Here is a 25,545-nt window from a genome sequence, read left to right as displayed (position 1 = left end):
GGGTTTTCTGTGCTTTGCCATAGACTTTTATTATATCCTGCGGGTTTGACACCCTTTCAGAAAGCGCACCAAAACTCCTTTGGTGTGCTTTCAGAAAGTGCACCACACCTTCAGGATATAACAGAAGTCTATGGCAAAGCACAGCTAACCCAGGAAATTCAAAGATGCACTGCCTTTGCACCCGTGGTGCAGGTAAACCGCAGCACATCAGTGTGAAAACAGCCTTATAGGGGGCTCAGAACAGTAAGATTAAATTTAAATTTGCAGTTTGGGGGGGTGCTAAAACCCCATAGCTAAGATGTGTTTTTACCAACCCCGCCCAAACTGCACACCCTTTAGCTGCAGTGGCAAAGGGTGTATACATTTCGCAGCTGCAGCAGGAGTTATACGCCCTATCATGGTTGATGGGTGTAGCACCCATTCAAGTGAATGAGGCCGCTCTACAAGTACCCTAAAACCTTGTGCAGTACAGCAAACAAGAGGCATGGCTGCAGCTATGGGAACACGTTACATGTTCCACCCTAAAAACAGATGGAAAATATAACATGTTCCAAAGGTGAACTTATCCTTTAAGGTTGCCTACCTTTGGACTAGAGTGAATGAAAAGAACTACCTAATATCAGGTATCCCTATCAGAATCCCTCCTTACATCAAGGGGTTCCCATCAGAGTGATCCTTAAAAAAAAATCATCAACATCAGATTGCCCCCTTACATCCATTGCCCCCCTCAGGGTGCCCCTATACAACAAGTGCCCAGTCAGAGTGCCCCCTTCCATGAACTATCTCCATCAGAGTGCCCCCTGAAAGCAAATGTCCCCATCAGAGTGCCCCCAGACAGCAAATGACACTATCAGCGTTCCACTGACACCAAATGTCACCATCAGAATACCCCCTGACCTCAAACGTCCCCATCAGGGTGCCCCCTGACCTCAAACGTCCCCATCTGGGTGCCCCCTGACCTCAAACGTCCCCATCTGGGTGCCCCCTAACCTCAAATGTCCCCATCTGGGTGCCCCCTAACCTCAAACGTCCCCATCAGGGTGCCCCCTGACCTCAAACATCCCCATCAGGGTGCCCCCTGACCTCAATCGTCATCAGGGTGCCCACTGACATCAAATGTCCCCATCAGAGTGACCCCTAACAACAAATGTCTTAAAATGTCTTCAAAAGAGTGCCGCCTGACGAAAAAAATTGCCATCAGAGTACCCCCTGACATCATATGTCCCCATTAGAGTGCCACCGCCACATCCCTCCCCAGCAGCAAATGTCCCCCATTAGAGTGCCCCCTGGCATCAAAAGTCCCCATTAAAGTGTCCCCCCACCTGAGTGGTCCCTGAAATCAAATGTCCCTATCAGAATGCCCGCTGACATGAAATGTCCCCATCAGAGTACCCCCCCGACATCAAATGTCTTGAATAGAGTGCCCGCCATCATCAATTGTCCCAAATAGAGTGTCCCCTGGCATCAAATGTCCCCATCAGAGTGGTCCCTGACATCAAATGTCCCCATCAGAGAGCCCCCTGACCCCAAATGTCCCCATCGAAGTGCTCCTTGCAATCGAATGTCCCCATTAGAGCGACCCCTGACATCGAATGTCCCCATTAGAGCGACCCCTGACATCGAATGTCCCCATTAGAGTGACCCCTGACAACAAATGTCCAAATCATAGTGCCCTTTTGAGATCAAATGTTCCTATCAGAGTCCCTCCTGAAAACAAAATGTCCCCTTCAGAGTGGTCTCTGAAATCAAATCTTCCTATCAGAGTGCCCCCTGACAAGAAATGCCCCCATTAAAGTGCCGCCTGACTTCAAATGTCTCCATCGAAGTGCTCCTTGACTGCAACTGTCCCGTAACAGTCCCCCTTTACATGAAATGTCCCCAACAGAGTGACCCCTGGCCACAAAAGTACCCAATATAATGACCCTCCGACATCAAATGTGCCAATCAGAGTGCTCCCAGAAATCAAATATCTTTGTCAGAGTGCTGTTGACAACAAATGTCCCCATCAGAGTGACCCCTGAGATCAATTGTCCCCATCAGTGTGACCCCTGACATCAAATGTCCCCATCAGATTTCCCTCTGACATCAAATGTCCCCATCAGATTGCCCCCTGACAGAAAATGTCCCCATAAAAGTGATCCCCGACCTCAAATATCCCCATCAGAGTGACCCCTGGCCCCATCAGAGAGCCCCCTAACAACAAATGTCCCCATCAGAGTGCCCCCTGACCCCAAATGTCCCAATCGAAGTGCTCCTTGAAATCAAATGTCCCCATAGTAGTGACCCCTGACATAGAGGGGTTTATTTACTTAAGTCCAAAATCAGACTCCCTTCTGCATAGAAACCAATCAGCTTCCAGGTTTCATTGCCAAAGCTTCATTGAACAAGCTGAGGTTAGAAGCTGATTGGTTTCTATGCAGAAGGGAGTCTGATTTTGGACTCTCCAGCTTTAGTAAATAAACCCCAGAATGTCCCCAATAGAGTGACCCCTGACATCAAAAGTCCCAATCACAGTGCCACTACAACAAATGTCCAAATCATAGTGCCCTTTGAGATCAATTATTTCTAACAGAGTCCCGCCTGAAAACAAATGTCCCCTTCAGAGTGGTCTCTGAAATCAAATGTTCCCATGAGAGAGCCCTCATCAGATTACCCCCTGACCTTAAAAGTTGCAATCAATCAGAGTACCCCCCCACCACAAATGTCCCCTTATGATTAATAGAGACATTTGATGTCAGTCGGCATTCTGATGGGGACATTTTATTTCAGGTGCATTCTGATTGAGAAATGTGAGGTCAGGGGACACTCTGATAGAAACAATTGATGTCAGGGGGCAGAGTGTCCCCTGACCTCACATTTCTCCATCAGAATGCACCTGAAATAAAATGTCCCCATCAGTCCTGCCTGAAAACAAATGTCTTCATCTGAGTGTCCCTTGAACTCAAATGTCGTGATCAGAGTGCCTGCTAACAACAAATTTCCCCATCAGAGTGTCCCCTGATATCAAATGTCTACATCAGAGTTCCCCCTGACCACCAAATGTCTCCATCTGAGTGCCCCCTGACCACCAAATGTCTCCATCTGAGTGCCCCCAGACCCCAAATGTCCCCTTCAAAGTGTCACCTCACTTCAAATGTCTCCATCAAAGTGCCTCTTTACATCAAATGTCCCCATCAGCATGCCCCCTGACCCCAAATATCCCTATCATAGTGCCTGCTGACAACAAATGTCCCCATCAGAGAACCCGCTGACAGCCAATGTCTCTATCAGAGAGCCCCCTGACAACAAATGTCCCCATCAGCGAGCCCTGACAACAAAATGTCCCCATCAGAGTGCCCCTTGACATCAAATGATCCCACCAAAGTACCCCCCTCACCCCAAATGTCCCCATCGGACTCCCCACTGACATAAAATTACCCCATAAAAATGTTCCCTGACAGCAAATATCCCCATCAGAGTGCGCCCTGACAGCAAATGTCCCCACAAGAGTGACCCCTGACCTCAAATATCCCCATCGGAGTGACCCTTGACCTCAAATGTCCCCATCAGAGTGACCCCTGACCTCAAATGTCCCCATCAGAGTGACCCCTGACCCTATCAGAGTGCCCCTTGACATCAAATATCCCAATCAGAGAGCCCCCTTGACATCAAATGTTCCCATTAGAGTTACCCCCTACATCAAATGTCTCCATCAGAGTGTCGCCTGAAATCAGATGTCCCCATTAGAATGGGGACATCAAATGTCCCAATCAGAGTGCCCCCTGACCTCATATGTCCCCATCAAAGTGCCCACTGAAATCAAATGTCCCCATCAGAGTGCCCCCTGACAGCAAATGTCCCCATCAGAGTTACCCCCGACCTCAAATGTCCCCATCAGAGTGCCCCCCGACAACAAATGTCCCCATCAGAGTGACCCCTGAAATCATATGTCCCCATCAGAGTGACCCCCGACAACAAATATCCCTATCATACTGCCCTGTGAGATCAAATGTTCCCATCAGAGTGCCCCCTGACCTCAAATGTCTTCATCAGAGTGCCCCCTGACCTCAAATGTCTTCATCAGAGTGCCCCCTGACATCAAATGTCCCCATCAGAGTGCCCCCTGACATCAAATGTTCCCATCAGAGTGCCCCCTGACATCAAATGTCCCCATCAGAGTGCCCCCTGACATCAAATGTCCCCATCAGAGTGCCCCCTGACATCAAAAGTCCCAATCAGAGTGCCCCGACAACAAATGTCCCCATTACAGTGCCCCCTGACCCCAAATGTCCCTATCAGAGAGCCGCATGACAACAAATGTCCCCATCAGAGAGCCCCATGACAACAAATGTCCCCATCAGAGTGCCCCTTGATATCAAATGTCCCCATCAGAGTGCCCCCTGACATCAAATGTCCCCATCAGAGTGCCCCCTGACATCAAATGTCCCCATCAGAGTGCCCCCTGACATCAAAAGTCCCAATCAGAGTGCCCCGACAACAAATGTCCCCATTACAGTGCCCCCTGACCCCAAATGTCCCTATCAGAGAGCCGCATGACAACAAATGTCCCCATCAGAGAGCCCCATGACAACAAATGTCCCCATCAGAGTGCCCCTTGACATCAAATGTCCCCATCAGAGTGCCCCCTGACATCAAATGTCCCCATCAGAGTGCCCCCTGACATCAAATGTCCCCATCAGAGTGCCCCCTGACATCAATAGTCCCAATCAGAGTGCCCCGACAACAAATGTCCCCATTACAGTGCCCCCTGACCCCAAATGTCCCTATCAGAGAGCCCCATGACAACAAATGTCCCCAATCAGAGTGCCCCTTGATATCAAATGTCCCCATCAGTGACCCCTGACCCCATCAGAGTGCCCCTTGACATCAAATGTCCCCATCAGAGTGCCTCCTGACCCCAAATCTCCCCATCAGAGTGCCCCATGACAACAAATGTCACTATCAGAGAGCCCCATGACAACAAATGTCCCCAATCAGAGTACCCCCTGACAGGAAATGTCCCCATCAGAGTGCCCCCTGACATTAAATGTCCCCATAGGAGAGTCCCGACCTCAAATGTCTCCATCAGAGTGACCCCTGACCCCAGATCTCCCCATCCCAAAGTGCCTCTTGAAATCAAATGACCTAATCAGAGTCCTGCCCCCTGACATCAAATGTCCCTTTAAATTCAAGCTGAACAGGGCAAAGTGAAAGTATTGCCACCTTCAGGATAGAAAAAGCTCAGTACCTTATCATTGTGTGCTTGGCTCCCGGTGATGGGCTCTGGATGCTGCAGCAATGCTGGTAGATGTACCCTGGGCACCGGCTCACAGCCCACACTGCTCACTGCAAGGTGCTGGAGGAAGCTGGGAAAGTCAGACATCAATGGTTAATGCTGAATTCTAGTTGAACAGTCAAAATAAATACAGTGTATAAGAACAGTTCAACCAACAGATCTCTACCTCTGAGAATTCACTTTCAGATTTTCCATTTTTGGTATAATTAAGAGGTCTTTAGGTAATTTTATTGCCAAGTAATCATCAGCATTGATCGTAGTGATCAGCTAACAATCAATGAGTTAAGTCCCAAACCTCCTCACCGTAGCCATCAGTAAGAGGCTGGTCACAGCAAGTGCACAGTGAAGACATTTATTAAGAATCTAAAGCCTTACCTATGAAGAAATGAATAGTATTAATATATGTGGATCAGACATACAGTGGGGATCAAAAGTTTGGGCACCCCAGCTAAAAATGTGTATTAATGTGCATAAAGAAGCCAAGGAAAGATGGAAAAATCTCCAAAAGGCATCAAATTACAGATTAGACATTCTTATAATATGTCAACAAAAGTTAGATTTTATTTCCATCATTTACACTTTCAAAATAACAGAAAACAAAAAAATGGCGTCTGCAAAAGTTTGGGCACCCTGCAGAATTTATAGCATGCACTGCCCCCTTTGCCAAGCTGAGACCTGCCAGTGTCATGGATTGTTCTCAATCATTGTCTGGGAAGACCAGGTGATGTCAATCTCAAAGGTTTTAAATGCCCAGACTCATCTGACCTTGCCCCAACAATCAGCACCATGGGTTCTTCTAAGCAGTTGTCTAGAAAACTGAAACTGAAAATAGTTGACGCTCACAAAGCTGGAGAAGGCTATAAGAAGATAGCAAAGCGTTTTCAGATGTCAATATCCTCTGTTCGGAATGTGATTAAGAAATGGCAGTCATCAGGAACAGTGGAAGTTAAAGCAAGATCTGGAGGACCAAGAAAAATATCAGACAGAACAGCTCGCAGGATTGTGAGAAAAACAATTCAAAACCCACGTTTGACTGCACGATCCCTCCAGAAAGATCTGGCAGACACTGGAGTTGTGGTACACTATTCCACTATAAAGAGATACTTGTACAAATATGGTCTTCATGGAAGAGTCATCAGAAGAAAACCTCTTCTACGTCCTCACCACAAAAAACATCGTTTGAACTTTGCAAATGAACATATAGACAAGCCTGATGCATTTTGGAAACAAGTTCTGTGGACCGATGAGGTTAAAATGGAACTTTTTGGCCGGAATGAGCAAAGGTATGTTTGGAGAAGAAGGGGCACAGAATTTAATGAAAAGAACCTCTGTCCAACTGTTAAGCATGGGGTTGGATCAATCATGCTTTGGGGTTGTGTTGCAGCCAGTGGCACAGGGAACATCTCACGAGTAGAAGGAAAAATGGATTCAATAAAATTCAGCAAATTTTGGATGGTAACTTGATGCCATCTGTGAAAAAGCTGAAGTTAAAGAGAGGATGGCTTCTACAAATGGATAATGATCCTAAACACACCACAAAATCCACGGGGGATTACATCAAGAGGCGTAAACTGAAGGTTTTGCTATGGGCTTCACAATCTCCTGACCTCAACATAATTGAAAATCTCTGGATAGACCTTAAAAGACCAGTGCGTGACAGACAGCCCAGAGATCTCAAAGAACTGGAAGACTTTTGTAAGGAAGAATGGGCAAAGATACCTCAAACAAGAATTGAAAGACTCTTGGCTGGCTACAAAAAGCATTTACAAGCTGTGATACTTGCCAAAGGGGGCAGTACAAGATATTAACTCTGCAGGGTGCCCAAACTTTTGCAGACGCCATTTTTTTGTTTTCTGTTATTTTGAAAGTGTAAATGATGGAAATAAAATCTAACTTTTGTTGACATATTATAAGAATGTCTAATCTGTAATTTGATGCCTTTTGGAGATTTTTCCATCTTTCCTTGGCTTCTTTATGCACATTAATACAAATTTTTAGCTGGGGTGCCCAAACTTTCGATCCCCACTGTATGTCACCATGTTGGGAGGTGTCTGCACACGTTCACATATACACCGATCAGCCATAACTTTATGACACGTTAGGTGAATAACATGGATTATCTCATTACAACGGCATCTGAAAGTCAGTGGGATATATTAGACAGCCAGTGAACATGTTTTCCCTGAAGTTGATATGTTAAAAACAGAAATGGACATTGCAGTTTGTTGTGTATGGGGCTGTGTAGCGGCAGATCAGTCAGGGTGCCCATGCTGACCCGTGTCCACAGCCAAAAGTGCCTACAATGGGCACGTGAGCATCAGAACTGGACCACAGAGTAATGGAAGAAGGTGGCCTGGTCTGATAAATCACGTTTCCATAATGTGGATGGCCGGGTACAAGCATGTTGCTTATCTGGGGAAGAGATGGCACCAGGAGGCAGTATGGAAAGCCGGCGGAGGCAGTGTGATGCTTTGGGCAATGTTCTGCTGGGAATCTTTGGGTCCTGCCATTCATGTGGATGTTACTTGATACATACTACCTACCTAAACAATGTTGGTGACCAAGTACACCCTTTTATGGAAACAGTATTCCCCGATGGCAGTGACCTCTTTCAGCAGGATAATGTACCCTGCCACACTGAAAAAATGGATCACAAATGGTTTAAGGAACACAACGAGTGTAAGGTGTTGAATTGGCCTCCAAATTCTCACGATCTCAGTCCAATCGTGCATCTGCGGAATGTGCCGGAAAAACAAGTCCGATCCAAACTTGGTGTCAGATACCCCAGCATACCTTCAGAGATCTAGTGGAGTCCGATCCTCAATGGATCAGGGCTGTTTTGGCAGCAAGAGGGGGACCAACTCAATATTTGGTGGGTGGTCATAATGTTATGGCTGATGGGTGTATGTTATTTCTCTATACACTGTCAGTGGGTTGTAGAAGCATTTTAGCTCTGCACTATATTATTTATTATTTTTCCCTGCATGCCTCATTCTCAGTATGTCACAGACACGGCATGCGACCCCTTCTGTCCCATCCTGCCACTGATTTTGAAATCTGTTGTCATCCACTAAGGGCACTACACAACTTACTATGACCGATCAACTTCATTTTAATTGTGCTCATTTGTAAATTCCATTTGTACTGTCTATCTGAAGCCAAATCCATTCAAAAATAAAACATAAACACGCAGGATCAGCGCAGGGACACAGAGAAAACAGTTATTATTATTATACAGGATTTATATGGCGCCAACAGTTTGCTCAGCGCTTTACAATATAACGGGAGACAATACAGCAACAATACAGTTCAATACAAGAGGGATAGGAGGGCCCTGATCCTAGGAGCTTACAATCTAAGAGATTTCTATGTGTCCTGTTCAAACCATACAAGTGCATTATTGTCATCCTAATCTGCTGTTGTGTATAAAATTGAATGGAGTGTTTGTTAATTGTCAATAAAGCCGACTCGAACAGGGAGAGTTGTTTATCAGTTAGGGGTTCTGTGGTTGCCATGGTGATGCCCCGCCCCCAGCGTTGGTTTAACCAGTTGCCTGGTTCTGGGAGGGCGTCATATGATGTCCTCCCAGAATGCGCTCTCCTGCGCACCCCCGGGGGCGCGCACCCAGCGATCTCCATGATCGTTGTGTCCTACGGACACAGCTGATCACGTGATGTGGTAAAAGGCCAATCACAGCGCCCTTTTACCACATGATCAGCCGTGTCCAATGACACTCTGATCACAGGGAAATGCAATTGCCGATTCTCGGCTGCACTTTCCTCACACTGTCAGATCGTGAGGAAAGTACTGCCAAGAACCGGCAGTTGTTCGAGCAGGGATCGGCACCGATCATCAGGGCCACTGATCATCAGTGCCCTGATGATCGGTGCCCAGCAGTGCCACCCATCAGTTCCGCCCACTTGTGCTCAGCAGTGCCACCTACCTGTGCCCAGCAGTGCCACCCACCTGTGCCCACCCACCTGTTCCCAGCAGTGCCACCCACCAGTGCCCACCAACCTGTGCCCACCAGTGCCCATCAGTGCAGCCCAGCAGTGCTGCCAGTCAGTGCCCAGCGGTTGTGCATGTCAGTGCCCAGCAGTTGTGCCAGTCAATGCCTAACAGTGCCGCCAGTCAATACCTAGCAGTGCCCCAGTCAGTGCCCAGTGATGCCAGTCAGTGCCACCGATCAGTGCTGTCTATCAGTACCCATCATCAGTGCCACCTCATTAGTGCTGCCTATCAGTGCTGCCTATCAGTGCCGCCTATCAGTGCTGCCTATCAGTGCTGCCTCATCAACGCACATCAGTGAAGGAGAAAAATTACCTGTTTGCAAAATTTTATAATAGAAACAAGGAAACTTTTTTTTTCAAATTTTATGGTCTTTTTTGTTTATAGCGCAAAAAGTAAAACACCCAGCAGAGATTAAATACCACCAAAAGAAAGCTCTATTTGTGAGAAAAAAATGATAAAAATTTCATAAGGTGTACAATCTTGCATGACCACGAATTTGTCAATCAAAGTGCAACAGCGCTGAAAGCTGAAAATTGGCCTGGTAAAGAAGATAAAGGGTTAGATTTAGTTCTGGATAGACGGATAAAGGGTTAGATTTAGTTTTGCATGGGGGGGGGTTAGATTTAGTTTAGGATGGGGGGGAAGGCTTAGATTTAGTTTTGGATGGGGGGGGAGGCTTAGATTTAGTTTTGGATGGGGGGGAGGCTTAGATTTAGTTTTGGATGGGGGGGAAGGGTTAGATTTAGTTTTGGATGGGGGGGAGGCTTAGATTTAGTTTTGGATGGGGGGGAGGCTTAGATTTAGTTTTGGATGGGGGAAGGGTTAGATTTAGTTTTGGATGGGGGGGAAGGGTTAGATTTAGTTTTGGATGGGGGAAGGCTTAGATTTAGTTTTGGATGGGGGGGAAGGCTTAGATTTAGTTTTGGATGGGGGAAGGCTTAGATTTAGTTTTGGATGGGGGAAGGGTTAGATTTAGTTTTGGTTGGGGGAAGGCTTAGATTTAGTTTTGGATGGGGGGGAGGCTTAGATTTAGTTTTGGATGGGGGGGAGGCTTCGATTTAGTTTTGGATGGGGGGGAAGGGTTAGATTTAGTTTTGGATGGGGGGGAAGGGTTAGATTTAGTTTTGGATGGGGGAAGGCTTAGATTTAGTTTTGGATGGGGGGGAAGGCTTAGATTTAGTTTTGGATGGGGGAAGGCTTAGATTTAGTTTTGGATGGGGGAAGGCTTAGATTTAGTTTTGGATGGGGGAAGGGTTAGATTTAGTTTTGGATGGGGGAAGGCTTAGATTTAGTTTTGGTTGGGGGAAGGCTTAGATTTAGTTTTGGATGGGGGGGAGGCTTAGATTTAGTTTTGGATGGGGGGGGAAGGCTTAGATTTAGTTTTGGATGGGGGAAGGCTTAGATTTAGTTTTGGATGGGGGAAGGGTTATTTAGTTTTGGATGGAAGAAGGCTTAGATTTAGTTTTGGTTGGGGGAAGGCTTAGATTTAGTTTTGGATGGGGGGGAGGCTTAGATTTAGTTTTGGATGGGGGGGAAGGGTTAGATTTAGTTTTGGATGGGGGAAGGCTTAGATTTAGTTTTGGTTGGGGGAAGGCTTAGATTTAGTTTTGGATGGGGGGGGAGGCTTAGATTTAGTTTTGGATGGGGGGGAGGCTTAGATTTAGTTTTGGATGGGGGGGAAGGCTTAGATTTAGTTTTGGATGGGGGGGAAGGCTTAGATTTAGTTTTGGATGGGGGAAGGCTTAGATTTAGTTTTGGATGGGGGAAGGCTTAGATTTAGTTTTGCATGGGGGGGTTAGATTTAGTTTTGGATGGGGGAAGGCTTAGATTTAGTTTTGGTTGGGGGAAGGCTTAGATTTAGTTTTGGATGGGGGGGGAGGCTTAGATTTAGTTTTGGATGGGGGGGAGGCTTCGATTTAGTTTTGGATGGGGGGGAAGGGTTAGATTTAGTTTTGGATGGGGGGGGAGGCTTCGATTTAGTTTTGGATGGGGGGGAAGGGTTAGATTTAGTTTTGGATGGGGGAAGGCTTAGATTTAGTTTTGGATGGGGGGGAAGGGTTAGATTTAGTTTTGGATGGGGGAAGGCTTAGATTTAGTTTTGGATGGGGGAAGGCTTAGATTTAGTTTTGGTTGGGGGAAGGCTTAGATTTAGTTTTGGATGGGGGGGAGGCTTAGATTTAGTTTTGGATGGGGGGGAAGGCTTAGATTTAGTTTTGGATGGGGGAAGGCTTAGATTTAGTTTTGGATGGGGGAAGGCTTAGATTTAGTTTTGGTTGGGGGAAGGCTTAGATTTAGTTTTGGATGGGGGGGAGGCTTAGATTTAGTTTTGGATGGGGGGGAGGCTTAGATATAGTTTTGGATGGGGGGGAAGGGTTAGATTTAGTTTTGGATGGGGGAAGGCTTAGATTTAGTTTTGGATGGGGGGGAAGGCTTAGATTTAGTTTTGGATGGGGGAAGGCTTAGATTTAGTTTTGGATGGGGGGAAGGGTTAGATTTAGTTTTGGATGGGGGAAGGCTTAGATTTAGTTTTGGTTGGGGGAAGGCTTAGATTTAGTTTTGGATGGGGGGGGAGGCTTAGATTTAGTTTTGGATGGGGGGGAGGCTTAGATTTAGTTTTGGATGGGGGGGAAGGGTTAGATTTAGTTTTGGATGGGGGAAGGCTTAGATTTAGTTTTGGATGGGGGGGAAGGCTTAGATTTAGTTTTGGATGGGGGAAGGGTTAGATTTAGTTTTGGATGGGGGAAGGCTTAGATTTAGTTTTGGATAGGGGAAGGCTTAGATTTAGTTTTGGCTGGGGGAAGGCTTAGATTTAGTTTTGGATGGGGGGGAAGGGTTAGATTTAGTTTTGGATGGGGGGGAAGGGTTAGATTTAGTTTTGGTTGGGGGAAGGCTTAGATTTAGTTTTGGATGGGGGGTGGAACTATAAAATGTTAGTTAAATAAAAATCAAAACAATGCAGCGCTGAAATTAAAATTGTGAAAATACCCATATACAGTGCGTATTCATCAAACTTGTCAGTTCATGGTATAAATAAATAAATAAATAAAGGACTTCTCATTTATTTATACCATGAACTGACAAGTTTGATGAATACGCACTGAATATGGGTATTTTCACAATTTTAATTTCAGCGCTGCATTGTTTTGATTTTTATTTACTACAGAGGTGCTGAGGTATACCTTTCATGCTAGCAGCTTTGTATCACCTTATCAACTTTTTATAAGCATACATCTTTATTTGCGCTCGTTCATTCTACTCATTTTTGATAAAATGTTAGTTGTCCCCCAAAGAAGAGGTGATGGGAATTCTTCCAATGTAGGCACCAGTTCAATAAAAGGAATTCCCTTCACTTTCTAGATGCCCTATTCACGCCATACTGCATATTTACACTTCGCCTCGCACCTTGCCGCATGTCACCACATCGCAGAGCGTCTTCAGCACACAGTTGCTTCTACATCAGACATTGTACTAGTCACCATGAAGTTTTACAAAGGATAGGTACAACAAAATTTGTAGGGATGTCAGGTGAATGAGTTGCTCTTGCACTGTAATTGAAACACGTGAATAAATATCGGTCATAGGTTGGAATTTTATAAACTCCTCGTATAAGTTGAAGTCCTTTTTTTTTTTTTATCCTCATTTCATTTTCCTTGTTATTTCACATGGTGTAAAGTCAGATTATTTATGTCAGACCTCTTCTCTCTATTCTACAGAATGAACGAAAAGCTGGTAACCATACTAGCTCTGCTGTTCTTAGAAACAGAGAACATCAATCAAGTTCCATCTCAGAATGACACCACTTGGTTTGAGGATGTTGCTATCAACGTGAAGACAATCGTGGATGAATTTAAGGCAAGGTTTACCACCAAAGATTTACCACCAGATACGGCCCAGGCAAGCACCTTCGGCGTTGTATTTCCTGATGAATCAGAATCAGAGTTTCCAACTACATACCGAGGGCCAAATTCTTCTCTCTTGGATGATGCTGAGAATGTGAAGACAATGGTGGTTGAATTTGAGGAATGGTCTAACAACGCCAAAAATTCATCACCAGAACCAGACTCGACAAAGGCCTGCCCTGCTGTCTTTCCTAATGAATGTTTTTCAACACCACCATCAGGGGAAAATATCCCAAATCAGAACTACACCGATTTGTCACACCTGGTGGTGCTAACAAGCAACATGTTGCAGGGTTTTGAAGGATTTGCCACAAAGTTTTCAGCTGCATACATACTGCCAGAAACTTTGCTTGGATGGATCCTAGTGAACATCGAGAAAGTAACGATCCGATTTCAGAACAACATCACTTGGATCCAGGAATATGCTGACAACACAAAGCTGGTTAAATTGGAAATGTTTAACACCACCGAACATTCACCACCAGAACCGGCTCAGACACAGACCTGCCCTGCCATCTGCCCTGCTGTATATCCTTATCAAGATCCGGCAAAAGCAACGCCATACAGAGAAAGTGTCACAAATCATAAATACCTGGATTTGTCACATGTGCCGGTACTAGCAACAAACATGCTGCAGGGTTTCCATGGATTTTGCACAAAGGTTCTGATTACATGCACAGCACCAGAAATTTCTCACAGAACCCTTCATGAATCTTCCACTTCGTTGGTAGCAGTGGAATTGGCTCCAGCACATATTTTGCTGGTGGTAATCTACCTGCTCTGGTCTTTGAGGAATGCTGGTGGAAATTTGATGTTGATTCTCTATCAGATCGGCATTGAGGTAGTGTGGAGCCTTGGTTATTACAGCTGCCTCTTCAGAGTATTTGCCATCATGCTGCTGTTCCTTAAGTTGGCCAACATCTTTTCCAGAACCAAAAGGGCTTCAAAACATCGAGCTACTGTCCACTCCACACTTCAGGAGGATGGGGATATCATTTCTTCTGTTGTAAGTGTAATATCCAATCCAAATTCTAAAAAACCAACTCCACAACAGAAATCTACCACGGACTCTATGCCCTTTGAGGACAGTGCCAATATTTCTGTTTTAGATTTACTGTCCATTTCAGTATCTGAAAAACCAGCTCCACGACAGAAATCTACCATGGACTTCATGTCCCAGGAAGACAATGCCATTAATTCTGTTTTAGATTTACTGTCCATTCCAACATCTGGAAAACTAGTTCCACTACAGCAATCGACCATGAACTTCATGTCCCAGGAGAACAGTGCCAATTGTTCTGTTTTAAATTTACTGTCCATTCCAGCATCTGAAAAACCAGCTCCACGACAGAAATCTACCATGGACTCCATGTCCCAGGAGAACAGTTCCAATAATTCTGTTATAGATTTACTGTCCATTCCAGCATCTGAAAAACCAGCTCAACAACAGAAATCTACCATGGACTCCATGTCCCAGAAGGACAGTGCCATTATCTTTGTTTTAGATTTACTGTCCATTCCAGCATCTAAAAAACCAGCTCCACGACAGAAATCTACCATGGACTTCATGTCCCAGGAGGACAGTGCCAATAATTCTGTTTTAAATTTACTGTCCATTCCAGCATCTGAAAACCCAGCTCCACGACAGAAATCTACAATGGACTTTATGTTCCAGGAGAACAGTGCCTTTCTGTTTTAGATTTAATGTCCATTCCAACATCATGAAAACCAGTTCCAGGACAAAAATCTACCATGAACTCCATGTCCCAGGAGGACAGTGCCATTAATTCTGTTTTAGATTTACTGTCCATTCCAGCATCTGAAAAACAAGCTCAACGACAGAAATCTACCATGGACGTCATTGTTCCAGGAGAACAGTGCCATTCATTCTGCTTTATAATTACTGTCCGTTCCAGCATCTGAAGAACAAGCTCAACGACAGAAAGATACCATGCATGTTCCTGGAGGACAGTGCCATGAATTCTGTTTTAGATTTACTGTCAAGTCCAATGTCTGAAAAACTACCTCCACAGCAGAAATCTACCAATGACTCCATGCTCCAGGAGGATAATGATACCATTTCTGCTGTTGTAGGTTTATTGTCTATTAAAAAAAATTCTAAAAAACGATCTCCACAGCAGGATAGTGCCACCATATCTGTGATACCAAAGAGCAGTAATAAAAATTCAAAAAAAAAAAAAGTACTTTCTGCTATCAAACATATCCAGTAAAAAGGTATTAAAAAAAGCTAATTTCTTTATAAATTTAGGCAAAAAGGAATTCTGCTACATATTTTCAGTAGGTGTATATTGATTGGTTTGCGCAAACGTTATAGTTTCTACAAACTACGGCGTGTGTGTGTAATATATATATATATATATACACACTCCGCTCTTCACAAACTACACAGAAAGGATTCACAGCTGTGGCTGTGAATCACAGGCTGAGGGCTGCAGCTTTCCTCCCATCACCTTTTTATCTCTTGGTGTTAGGAAAAGCTGCCAGAAGTGACTAACACAGGAAATAGGAGAAAGAAGACCACACTCAGTGAGACAAGTACACAGTATAGAAATATGTGCTTTGTTCAGATTTTGTGTCTGAGGTTTACAACCACTTTGAGTCATTTAATCATCTGATATCACAGGGACCTTAGGGAGAAAAGTTCTGCTGCTGTAAAATGCCACTTTCACTGGACCACTTACTGCTCTCCCCTGGCTGGATTAATCCTAAACAGACTGCAATAAAATGGTTGTAAACCCTTACATATACCCAGTGAAGCGATTGGTCTCAGGTGATACATAGCTATGAAAAAAACATCTTACTAAAGTTGTACCTGTTTATTTACGGCTATATATCCCATAACACCTTTCAAAGTGTAGAATTTACACAGGATCGCTGAGCTCTGAAAAGCAGGGGACAGGGAGCTGAAGTTACACTCTGCAGATCTCAGTGAGGAGAGCTCTGAGATCTCACTGGAGGGAAAAAACACCACCCCCTTCAAACAGCACCACAACTGAGCCTGTCAATCACAGGCTGTGACTTTCCCTGTCACCATTTTATTTCTTGCTGTCAGGAAAATTCTTAAGAAGTGACTCAAGCAAATAGCATAGGAACGAGGCAGCAGACAGAAATGACACTTAGTACTCTAGAATGAGACAAGTACACACTATAGAGGGATATGCTTTGTTCGTATTTTATGTCTGGAGTTTACAACCACTTTAATTTTCCTCAGGCTGGATCAGTCCTGCATGGACCACCTCAATTTTACATGCTCTCCTTTGCACTAAGTTTCAAAACAGAAAACGCAGAACTTCACTGTGCTGCCCTAACACTATGCAGATCCATCGGGTCATGTATAAAATACTCAATGGAACCCCGAAGGCTTCCACATAGAATATGTCCTCCCACTGTGGTGTAGTTCACCTGCCCTGTGTCTTAGCAGGGAGCCACTCATATGACTACCATCTCTACGTAAGTTCCCTTGTTTTCTGTGCTCGGGGCTGGCTGAGTATTAGTGATGGAGTACTTGTATAAACCCTCAACACATTTCAAACACCTCTCAGAAGTTGACAGCAGAAAAAATGGGCAACCATAAAGATTTAAGTGATTTTAACAAGTGCAAAAGTGTAATGGCCAGATGACCAAGTCAGAGCAACTCCAACTCTGCACCTTTTGAGGGATGTTCCCGGTCTGCAGTGGTCAAGACCTACCAAAAGTGGTCCAAGGAAAGAAAACCAGAAAGTCAGCGATGGTTGGCCAAGGCTCACTGGCAGACCCGTGTAGTTCAATCCAGTAGAAGAGCTACTGAAGCTTTACTTGCTGAAAAAAGTTAATGCTGGTACTGATAGACAAGGGTCAGAACATGCAGTGCATCTCAGTTTGTTGTGCACGGGGAGTGTAGCCACACACTGGTCAGGGTGCCCATGCTGACCCGGGTCCACTGCCAAAAGTGCTTACAATCGGCATGGGACCTTCACAATTAAATCATTGAGACAATAGAAGAAGCCAGCCTTGTCTGATGAATTCAAGAACGGTTTGATGAAAACAACAATAAGCTTGAGGTGCTGGCTGGGCCTCCCGACTCTCCAAATCTCAATCCAATTCAGCATCTGTGGGATGGGTTGGAAAAACATGTCTAATCCATGGAGGTCCCACCTCGCAACTTACAGGACCTAAAGGATCTGCTACTGATGGCTTGGTGCCAGATACCACAGCATACCTTCAGAGGTCTAATGGTGTACATGCCTCGATAGGTCAGGGCTGTTTTAGCGACAAAAGAGGAACCTACTCAATATTAGGTGGTGGTGGGGGGGTTATAAAGTTATGGCTGATCAGAGTATGTGTTCAGTACAAACACATTTCATACAAAGAATAATGGAGGACTGAAAACAATGGAGTGATCAGTAATGAAAGGACAGTCACTGAATTGGTTTACAGCTCACCTTTCCAAATCTGGCAGGTTAGCAGATAACGTCTTCCTCGGACTCCATCTTTCTGTTGTAGGAAAGGATAAAGTCTCGTACAGATTCCGCATGTTCAAGTAACTAAAAAAGTTAAAAAAAAAAATTACAATTCCAACCAACAGTTAAAGTGGTAGTAAACTTGAGGAAAAAAACCCCAAAAAACTCTCCCTGCAAGGCAATGTTATAATATGCTAGCATATCATGAAAGACTTACCCTAGAACGAAGCCCTCCAACGGCGACCTGTCACCAATGACAGGGCTTCCATCTTTACCCGGTCTTCCTTCTGGGCGCACAGGATGTGGCTGCTTGAATGGCCGAGTCGCATACGTACAGGAGTCTCGGCCACGGCACACAGATCTGAAGGAACGGCACGGGTAAGCCGTTCCTTCAGAGTGCATGCGCCAGTGACATCACCGGCTGCCGCTCACTAGAATAGCTCCTAAATGGGGCATGGTTAGGAGATATTCATTTTACCTACAGGTGAGCTTTGCTTTTATTATTACCTATAGGTGAGCCTATAATACAGTTTACTACCACTTTAAAGCTGAAGTTTAATCTACTTTTTTACCTTCCTGGTGCCTCGCCCCTACCACATAAACATACCAATTAAAACCTGTTTTCATTACATGTTATTTTAAACTCAAAGAACTAATCAGTGGGTCTCTGTGATTCTCTGTACCAGTCTTTTTCAACCACGGTACCTAGGCACCCTGGGGTGCCTTCTGGGTCCTTCAAGGCACCTTGGCAAAATGCCTAAAAATTGCCCAAAACCTGTACAAGCTTTTGATATTTAATCACAGCTGGGGTTTTTTATATTTTGCTAAACAAACTAAAAAAGACTGAGAAACTAAGAAAAAACTTTTTTTTTTTCAAAATTTTGTAAACAAGTACTTTTTCTCATTCACTGATATACGCTAATGAGGCTGCAGTGATGGGCACTGATTGTCTGTACTGATGGGCATTGACAGGCATCACTGAGGGGCACTGAAAGGCGGCATTCATATATAGTACTGATAGGCGACAGTGACTGCCATCACTGATGGGCACTGATAGGCATCACTGATATGTGGCATTGATATGCACTGATATGCGGGATTGATGTGCACTGGTATGTGGCACTGATGGGCACTGACAGGTGGCAATTCTGGGCACTAAAAGGCAACACTGATGGAGCTACACTGATAATCAGGGCATCAGTGTAGATGTCCCCTCTGAGGAACGCTGCTTACCGTCTCTCTCACGCACTGTCAGTGTGAGGAGAGGCTGCCGATAACTGGCATTTCCAATTTACATGCGATCAGCTGTGATTGCACAGAGCTGATCACATGGCAGAGCCGACATCATCGGCTCTTTTCGGCAATCGGTGATCCGCTGTGTCCCTGTGACACAGCGCACCACCGATCGCTGCACCATTCGCCCCTGGGGGCACGTATACGCAGCTAGAGTGGGAGGACGTCGTATGACATCTTCCCAGAACGAGAGAGCCGCCGCCCTCCCGTCATTTATTTATATGGCGGGTGGGAGGCAGTTAAACACCCTGACTGAAGCCAAACTCCAGCTCACACTTTATAGGCAGTTATAGCAAACAGTTTTTTTCCTTTTAGGATAAGGGTTTTACCTAAACAAATACAAGTTGATCATTGTAAGCACCCCTGTCAGTGGTAAATGCTTTGTCTCATCCCTGTAAATGCAAGAGAGCTTTTTCTGCTAAAAGACAACAGACTTACTGGCTGGATCAGCAGATGAAAATAAAAGAAAGAAAGCCTAGAAAAGAAAACAAATGCAGCCATCACATCAAAGCATGCAATACAATAAATGAATGCTTTTGAGTTTTGTTACTGCGGTGTTTGGTATTGGCTCTGAGCACCTAAGTGATCACCCAATTGTCTTTCAGGATTTACGGAAAAAAAGATTTTGGTAACAGCAGCTATTAAAAACCTCCCGTGTAGCTTAGGCCACAGTGAGGACAGCAGTGGAAGCAGTAAGTAAGACATCAGAATTACATTTTTCTCTGCTCCTCCGAGAACTGGTGCTCCTGAATCACTTGTAGGGAGACTCCGGAATTGTCAGAGTTCTGCTGCCACTGGTTCAGTACCTAATTGGAGTCACAAGAAAAAAAGAAGAGGGTTACTTGATGGCAATACAGCAAAACACAGCACTATCCTTCGTGAAGAAAAAAATAAAAATAAAATTTGAATCTGTTTCCTAAAAAAAGTATTTATTTTTATTTACTTCAGGTTCTAATATAGCACCGTCAGTTTACACAGCGCTTTACATATATATTGTACATTCACATCAGTCCCTAACCCTCAAGGGGCGTACAATCTAAGGTCCCTAACCCTCAAGGGGCGTACAATCTAAGGTCCCTAACTCACATTCATACATACACATACTAGGGGCAATTTAGACAGGAGCCAATTCACCTACCAGCATGTCTTTGGTGTGTGGAAGAAACCGGAATACCTGGAGGAAACCCACACAGGCACAATCCCTTTCATTAGCCAGTATATGGTTTTCTGTGCACTCCTCTGATGCCGGCTTCACTTTGCATGTGGAAGTAATGGTAAACTGAATAATGCAATTTTAACCATTAGCCGTCCGGCCTATAGCCGTCTGGCGGCTGCAAAAATGCTTTAGCTTTCCGGGGTGTACGCCATTTGGCGTGCTCCCGCACATGCGCAGTTCGCGCAGCGGCGCGATCTGTCACTGGCCGTGTACCTCGGACACGGCCGATGACAGATCTGAGTACCGGCCCCCGTTGCCAGTACCATGTGACCTGCTGTGACCAATCACAGCAGGTCACATGACAGTTGTATACAATGGATGTCTTCATTCATGCCATCCATTGTATACTATTGTCTAGCTGTGAATGGTCACAGCAGGTCACATGCACATGTCATGTGATTAGCTGTGGCCAAATCACAGCTAAGCACAAAAAAAAAGCAAAAAAAAAAAAACCTGAAAAAATCGATGTCATTCAGGTAAATGCTTGCTTATAGCAAAGTAATTCTTTGCTATAAGCATATTGTGTAAAAAAAAAAAAAAATACTGATCACTTCCCCAAAGTAGTACAATGTTACTATAGTAACATTGTACTACTTTGGTCATAGTAAAATATGAAAAAAAAATCTTAAAAAAAATTTAAAAAAATGTAATAAAAAATAAAAAATAATAAAAAAATAAAAAATAATAAAAAAAATATATATATTTTTTTTTTTCATACTATCACCAGTCAGTGTCCCTGTTCACCGCCATGCCAGTTATATGATGACGCTGTACTGCACTGGTGACAGTATGTAAAAAAAAAAATAGTGAAAATAATTTTTTTAATTTTTTAATTTTCTGAAAAATTATGACAAACAAAATACAACTTCAATAAACTTGCCATGCCTCTTATGAAGTACGTCGGACTGTCTACTCTGCAAAAAGGGGTCATTTGGGGGATATCTGTACTGTTCTGACATTCTTGGACCTCAAGAAATTAGATTGGCTGTCAGTACTTCAGGATTGATCAATATTCAGATCTATACCATAGTTTGTGAACTCTATAACTTTCCTACAAACTAAATAATACATCCTAATTTGGGTTATTTTCAAAGACATGTAGCAGAATACATCTCGGCCTAAATTTATGAAGAACAATTATTTATTTGTAAACTTTTATAACAGAAACAAAGAAAAACGTGTTTTTTTTTTCAAAATGTTTGGTCTTTTTTTGTTAATTTAGCAAAAAATAAAAACCCCAGCGGTGATTAAATACCACCAAAAGCTCTAGTTGTGTGAAGAAAATGATAAAATTTTAGTTTGGGTACAATGTTGTATGACCGCGCAATTGTCATTCAAAGTGTGAGAGCGCTGAAACCTGAAAAGTGGCCTGGGCAGGAAGGTGTAAAATTGCCCGGTATTGAAATGGTTAAAGACTAATTCTAAGGCCTCATGAACACTAGGCATCAAAAACGTTGCTTTTAGGGGTGTTTAGAGGCAGAAAAAAAACCCATCAAACACCCTTTCATATTAGCCTATGTGTCCATTCACACAGACATTTACAGGCAAATAAGACAAAAAAAAAAAAAAAAAACAGTGCCAGCACATTTAGGAAAGAAGTGTTTTGTCAATAAGAAAACGCCCAATGCACCTAAACGAGTGAGAACATGATTAAGTGTTGGCGCAATTGGCTCTCGAGCGTGCATTCATTTTAATGGCCAGAACAAGTGAAAATCCTGGTCAATGAAAATAATAAATGCCAAAACGCTTGATGTCCCTGAACGCGTCTAAACACATAGCAGAACTGCAGGCAGAAATTAGTGTGTCTGCCCATATTTCTGCAAACGCACAAAAAACGCACTAAAAATGATTGGCGTGCTTGCGATGCCATTATTTTTTAAATGAATTCTGTACAAAAAAAAATGTGCAACATCGAACAATACAAAACGAGCTTGGCTCACATCTAAAATTTGGTGCATGAGTCTCCTTAGCCCGTTTTTGGATTGAAGGGAGGCCCATTCAAGAGGATGGTGCCGGTCCAAAAATGAACTTAAAAGTTAAAGCACAAAAACCGCACAGTGTCACTGAAGTGTGAACGGGGCCTTAGAAGAGTTGTGCAAGAGGCCTAAAAGTGTTACTAAACCCACAACAGTACAATCAGTCTGTAGATGCAGTAAAGCATGCTTGTTATACTCACTGTGGAACCTAAGGGGTTAATCCTCCACATTGTGTATAAAGGCTGTTTGATCCTGTCTTCTGATCCTGCCCTTCTTCCACAGTCTCCAATCTATCTGCTGATGGTACAGAGCTCTAGGAGTCACTCTGCACTTGCTCAGTTTAGTGTGTATTGCTAGAGAATTTTTGTTTTTCTTTGGAAGGGTACATGTGATCAGCACAGGACCAATCAGCACTGTGCAAAGGGTCAGGGGTTAAGCAACCTCGTTGTGACAGTCAGAGCAGAATAAAAACTTCTCCTGCAAGCTTTAACCAGTGCTCAGCTAGACACTGATAGAAGTCACAAAACTGCTATATACTGCTGATGAGAAAGGGTATTTAGCAGTTTATATTTACGAAAATAATTGCATTTACATGATGTGTGTACTGTGGGAGACCAGATATAGTGAATGCAGGGTTCGGGGAGACCAGATATAGTGAATGCAGGTTTCGGGGAGACCGAATATAGTGAATGCAGTGTCCGGGGAGACCGGATATAGTGAATGCAGGGTCCGGGGAGACCAGATATAGTGAATGCAGGGTCCGGGGAGACCGGATATAGTGAATGCAGGGTCCGGGGAGACTGGATATAGTGAATGCAGGGTCCGGGGAGACCAGATATAGTGAATGCAGGGTCCGGGGAGACCAGATATAGTGAATGCAGGGCCCAGGGAGACCAGATATAGTGAATGCAGGGCCCAGGGAGACCAGATATAGTGAATGCAGGGTCCGGGGAGACCAGATATAGTGAATGCAGGGCCCAGGGAGACCAGATATAGTGAATGCAGGGCCCAGGGAGACCAGATATAGTGAATGCAGTGTCCGGGGAGACCGGATATAGTGAATGCAGTGTCCGGGGAGACCGGATATAGTGAATGCAGTGTCCGGGGAGACCAGATATAGTGAATGCAGGGCCCGGGGAGACCAGATATAGTGAATGCAGGGCCCGGGGAGACCAGATATAGTGAATGCAGGGTCCAGGGAGACCGGATATAGTGAATGCAGGGTCCGGGGAGAGTGGATATAGTGAATGCAGGGTCTGGGGAGACCGGATATAGTGAATGCAGGGTCCGGGGAGACCGGATATAGTGAATGCAGTGTCCGGGGAGACCAGATATAGTGAATGCAGGGCCCGGGGAGACCAGATATAGTGAATGCAGGGCCCGGGGAGACCAGATATAGTGAATGCAGGGCCCGGGGAGACCAGATATAGTGAATGCAGGGCCCGGGGAGACCAGATATAGTGAATGCAGGGTCCGGGGAGACCGGATATAGTGAATGCAGGGTCCGGGGAGAGTGGATATAGTGAATGCAGGGTCTGGGGAGACCGGATATAGTGAATGCAGGGTCCGGGGAGACGGAATATAGTGAATGCAGGGTCCGGGGAGACCGGATATAGTGAATGCAGGGTCCGGGGAGAGTGGATATAGTGAATGCAGGGTCTGGGGAGACCAGATATAGTGAATGCAGGGTCTGGGGAGAGTGGATATAGTGAATGCAGGGTCTGGGGAGACCAGATATAGTGAATGCAGGGTCCGAGGAGACCAGATATAGTTAATGCAGGGTCCGGGGAGACCAGATATAGTGAATGCAGGGTCCGGGGAGACCAGATATAGTGAATGCAGGGTCCAGGGAGATCAGATATAGTGAATGCAGGGTCCGGGGAGACCAGATTTAGTGAATGCGGGGTCCGGGGAGACCAGATATAGTGAATGCAGGGTCCGGGGAAAGTGGATATAGTGAATGTAGGGTCCTGGTAGACCAGATATAGTGAATGCAGGGTCTGGGGAGAGTGGATACAGTGAATGCAGGGTCCAGGGAGACCAGATATAGTGAATGCAGGGTCTGGGGAGAGTGGATATAGTGAATGCAGGGTCCGGGGAGACCGGATATAGTGAATGCAGGGTCCAGGGAGACCGGATATAGTGAATGCAGGGTCCGGGGAGAGTGGATATAGTAAATGCAGGGTCCGGGAAGAGTGGATATAGTGAATGCAAGGTCCTGGGTTTAGTAACACTTTAAAGAGGAAGTAATAAAATAAATACGACCAGAAGTTTGTGGACACCTGATCATGAGTTTGTTGGATCTCTCAGTCAGAAATCATAAGCATTATTAGAGATTTGCCCCAAACCCCCCACCCCATAATTCCTGATTCATCAGGTGCAATGATGTCTGCAGTTGCGGACTTCATAGCGACCTTAGCAGGAAGCCATCATATCCACTTCAAGACCGCAACACGTATATATATGTCAAGGTCTTGAAGTGGTTTACCGGGGTTATGCCTGTAGCAGTATGCCAAAACCCAGTATTAAAATTTTCTGCAGCCACTGCTCTTTCTCAGAAAAGTGAGCCGAGTGGCTGATTAGCCACTGGAATGCTTTTTGAAGCAGTGTAAAGGGTCGATCGCATCCCCCCCATCCTGCCACATTCCAGTGGATACTTGTCTGATCAGGAAGCCTGGGAACTGATCTGGAGGTTGCAGTAGCTGCCCACAGAGGTTAGCAGAGACCAGATCATCTCTGTTAATCTCTATGATCTAGGAGGCCAGAAGTGACTTCATGACATCACCTCCGGTTTAGGGCAGATATAAATATATATATATATATATATATATTTATTTGATTTGATGCTTTCAAGGGTAGAGAATAGATGTGGGGTCTCAGATCCCTCCATAAAGAAGACCTGTCATGCTTTATTGTTATCACAAGGGATCTTTACATTTCTTGTGATAGCAGAAGTGTGATTTAAAAAAAAATATAGGGACAGTGTAAAAAGATAAAAAAAGTAAAAATATAAATTAAAATTTAAAGCGCCCCTATCTCCCTGTGCTCATGTGCAGTGGCGAACACATACTGTACGTAGGTCGTGCTTACATACGTAAACTGTGTTTGCACCACACATGTAAGGTATTGCCTCGGACATTATAGCGAGAGAAATAATTCTATTGCTAGACCTGCTCTGGATCTCTAAACTGGAAACCGGTACATTTTTTTTATAGCGACACCTATGGAGATTTTTTAACCACTTCCAGACCGGACACTTTTACCCCCTTCCTGACCAGGGCAATTTTCAGCGCTATCACACTTTGAATGACAATTGCGTGGTCATGCAACACTGTACCCAAATGAATTTTTTACCATTTTTTTGAGACAGATAAAGCTTTATTTTATTTATTCACCGCTGGGATTTTTATTTTTT

The 25,545-nt window shown here is 44.5% G+C and overlaps 1 protein-coding gene across 1 annotated transcript in view; it reads right to left on the bottom strand.

Annotated features, from left to right (window-relative positions):
- Positions 1-25,545, bottom strand: part of DNAAF9 (dynein axonemal assembly factor 9) — a 208,212-nt gene that overhangs the window by 66,950 nt on the left and 115,717 nt on the right. The window contains exons 23-25 of the mRNA XM_089690898.1: positions 19,653-19,744; positions 17,628-17,729; positions 5,228-5,345 (exon numbers count right to left, since the gene is read on the bottom strand). Coding sequence (XP_089547024.1) covers positions 5,228-5,345; positions 17,628-17,729; positions 19,653-19,744 — 312 coding nt within the window. The remainder of the gene's footprint in view (positions 1-5,227; positions 5,346-17,627; positions 17,730-19,652; positions 19,745-25,545) is intronic.

This window comes from Staurois parvus, unplaced genomic scaffold, assembly GCF_062004578.1.
Source record: "Staurois parvus isolate SC_StPar_1 unplaced genomic scaffold, SC_StPar_1.0 ptg000545l, whole genome shotgun sequence".
Classification (NCBI taxonomy): Eukaryota; Metazoa; Chordata; class Amphibia; order Anura; family Ranidae; genus Staurois; species Staurois parvus.
This window is presented reverse-complemented; position numbering and strand designations above follow the sequence as displayed.